This window comes from Penaeus japonicus, unplaced genomic scaffold, assembly GCF_977035675.1.
Source record: "Penaeus japonicus unplaced genomic scaffold, GWHDUDI00000001_assembly GWHDUDI00000037, whole genome shotgun sequence".
NCBI classification, from domain to species: Eukaryota; Metazoa; Arthropoda; class Malacostraca; order Decapoda; family Penaeidae; genus Penaeus; species Penaeus japonicus.
Window position 1 is genome coordinate 24,973,490 of NW_028234439.1, and position 2,500 is coordinate 24,975,989.

The 2,500-nt window shown below is 34.8% G+C and overlaps 1 protein-coding gene across 1 annotated transcript in view; it reads left to right on the forward strand.

Moving 5' to 3' along the window:
- LOC122264531 (organic cation transporter protein) overlaps nt 1-2,500 on the forward strand; it is a 29,093-nt gene that overhangs the window by 1,513 nt on the left and 25,080 nt on the right. Inside the window, 1 exon segment of the mRNA XM_086532767.1 lies at nt 960-1,135. Coding sequence (XP_086388893.1) covers nt 960-1,135 — 176 coding nt within the window.

A 2,500-nucleotide genomic window follows, 5' to 3' on the forward strand; every position in this document is an offset into this window, starting at 1 on the left:
GGTGTGTTACCAGATTATTGACAGTCATATATTAGAAAGTAATCTTACGATAGTGATACCGGTAAATGGCAATGGTTATCATTTCAACTCTGTATATGATATATATGTATAAAAATATATATAAAATATAATAGATAATATTAATATATTATAAATATTATATATTAGATATAGGTATTAAAATGTAATATATCATCATGCATATATAAGATAATTATAAATATATATATATATATATATATAATAAACATACAAGAAATATTAGATATATAATAGATAGATAAATATATATATATATATTTAATTTCTTTAACAAGACCGCTTAGTCTCTTGAATTCACATCCAATTTCTTAATATATTCGGAAAATATTATTTTATTTATTAATACTACCTTTACCATCATTACTAACGTGTTTTTTTTTTTTTTTTTTTTTTTTTTTTTTGTTTTTTGATAATTTTCCACATTTATAAGATTCATCTATTTCTTCCTGCCAGGGGTTCCCCCCCCGACCAATCTACCGACAACAGAAGTCTAACCATAAGAAGAAGAAGAAGAAGAAGAAGAAGAAGAAAGAGGAAGAAGACGTATGATACAAAAAAGGAGGTTGTTAATAAAATAGGAAAGAATAATAAAAGAGAAGATTAGATAAGAAAAAAAAATAAAATTAGTAAAAAAAGAGAAAAAAGAAAAAAAGGGGGAAAAAAGATAAGGGAAGAAGAGAAGAAAAGAAAGAAAAGAAAAGGAAGCAGAAGAAGAAGAGCGGACAAAAAGAAACCAGTCAGGAATGAGCGGAGAACAAACGAAGATCAGGGACAGAGAGGAGAAACGAGAAGAGAAAGAAAGGAAAAAGAATTTATGAGAAAGTTTCGGCTGTCCGGAACCGGAAGCTAGGGTTAGCAGAAGGATACGCGGCCTCCGCCCCCCCGAGCTAGACGCTTTGCTGCGATGGGCGGACCAGCGCTGCGTCTACGAGAGGCTGCTGGTGTGGGCGTGGCTGCTGCCGGTGTGTCTGCTCACGCCCTGCGCTTATATGACGGTCATCCTCATGGTCTATGCGCCGCCACATACCTGCGCCACACCCGAGCCACCCCGTGCAATCTCGAGCCATGAGTGGAGGAACCTGACGCTGCCCAGGTTGGTATACTTATGCATATGCAGACACACATGTATACATACACACACGCACATACACACTTGCACACGCACACGTACATGCACGTACACATACACACACGCATATACACACTCGCACACGCACACGTACATGCACGTACACAGACACACACGTACATACACACTCGCACACGCACACGTACACGCACGCACACAGAGACACACGTACACATACACACACGCACATACACACTCGCACACGCACACGTACACGCACGCACACAGACACACACGGACATACACGTACACACACATAGAGGCACACGAATTCAAATATTTTATTCCATAAAATACAATGGTTATTCTTTTAACATCAATAGTAAATCAATTTGCATAATAAATAATCAATAGGAATACATTTGATTTATGTTTGATCATGCAATTGCAATTGACAATTTAAGAAATATTCTTATAATCTAAAGTTAATGATGTCTCTAATATCATGAGGTAGCAGGTTCCAGATCATGAGTCCACGTATTTGTATTTATAATTTGTATTTATATTGACTTTTTTTAACACAGTATGCGTTTCCTACAATTTATATGGGCTGTAGCCATTGTGGATGATTCTCATGAATAATTTTATGAATGAAAACACTTGTATCATATGCATTTTAATTGGATTTTTTATCGTTATAATTTGTAAAAATGTGGTCGGAACTTACTAACATTGTCCAATGCAATTCTGGCAATAAAGTTTTGTAGTCTTTAAGCAATAGTTAATGATGCTTAGATTTTAAATTTCGAATCTTATGATTGTGTCTATATGAATTTAGATTATAAGAATGATCAGGGATTTTTAAAGATACATTTAAGTTGTTTACTGAGTCACTATGAAGAAAATGTGAATCATCGGCGTATAAAACTAGAGGGTATTTATAGTCTAGGGTTGATAAATCATTCATGAAAATCGTGAATAGGATCGGGCCTAATATAGATCCTAAGCTGTCAAAAACTTAGAAAGGGTGGCACCATGTTAGGAGGTTTACCTGATTGTTGTTTATGTTGTTATAAATTACATCAGTAATCTATAATATCGCTGATTAAGGAGATAAATTATTTCTAAAACAATGTTATACTGGCCTCCATAAAGCTTAGCAGATGATTTGCTACATTTTTTTTTCTCAAGAGCTTTATGTTAAGTAATAAGGAGATAATGCTGGACGTCGTCTATATCTACAAACTTGAAAATTGATGTTGAAATACCACGTTTCCAAAGCGACGGAAAAACACCAATGATCAGAGAGGTGGTAATGATGATCGTTGCATAACAGAATCAAGCACAGAGCAATACCGTATTTCGCACTTGTTTTATGATCAGGTGGGA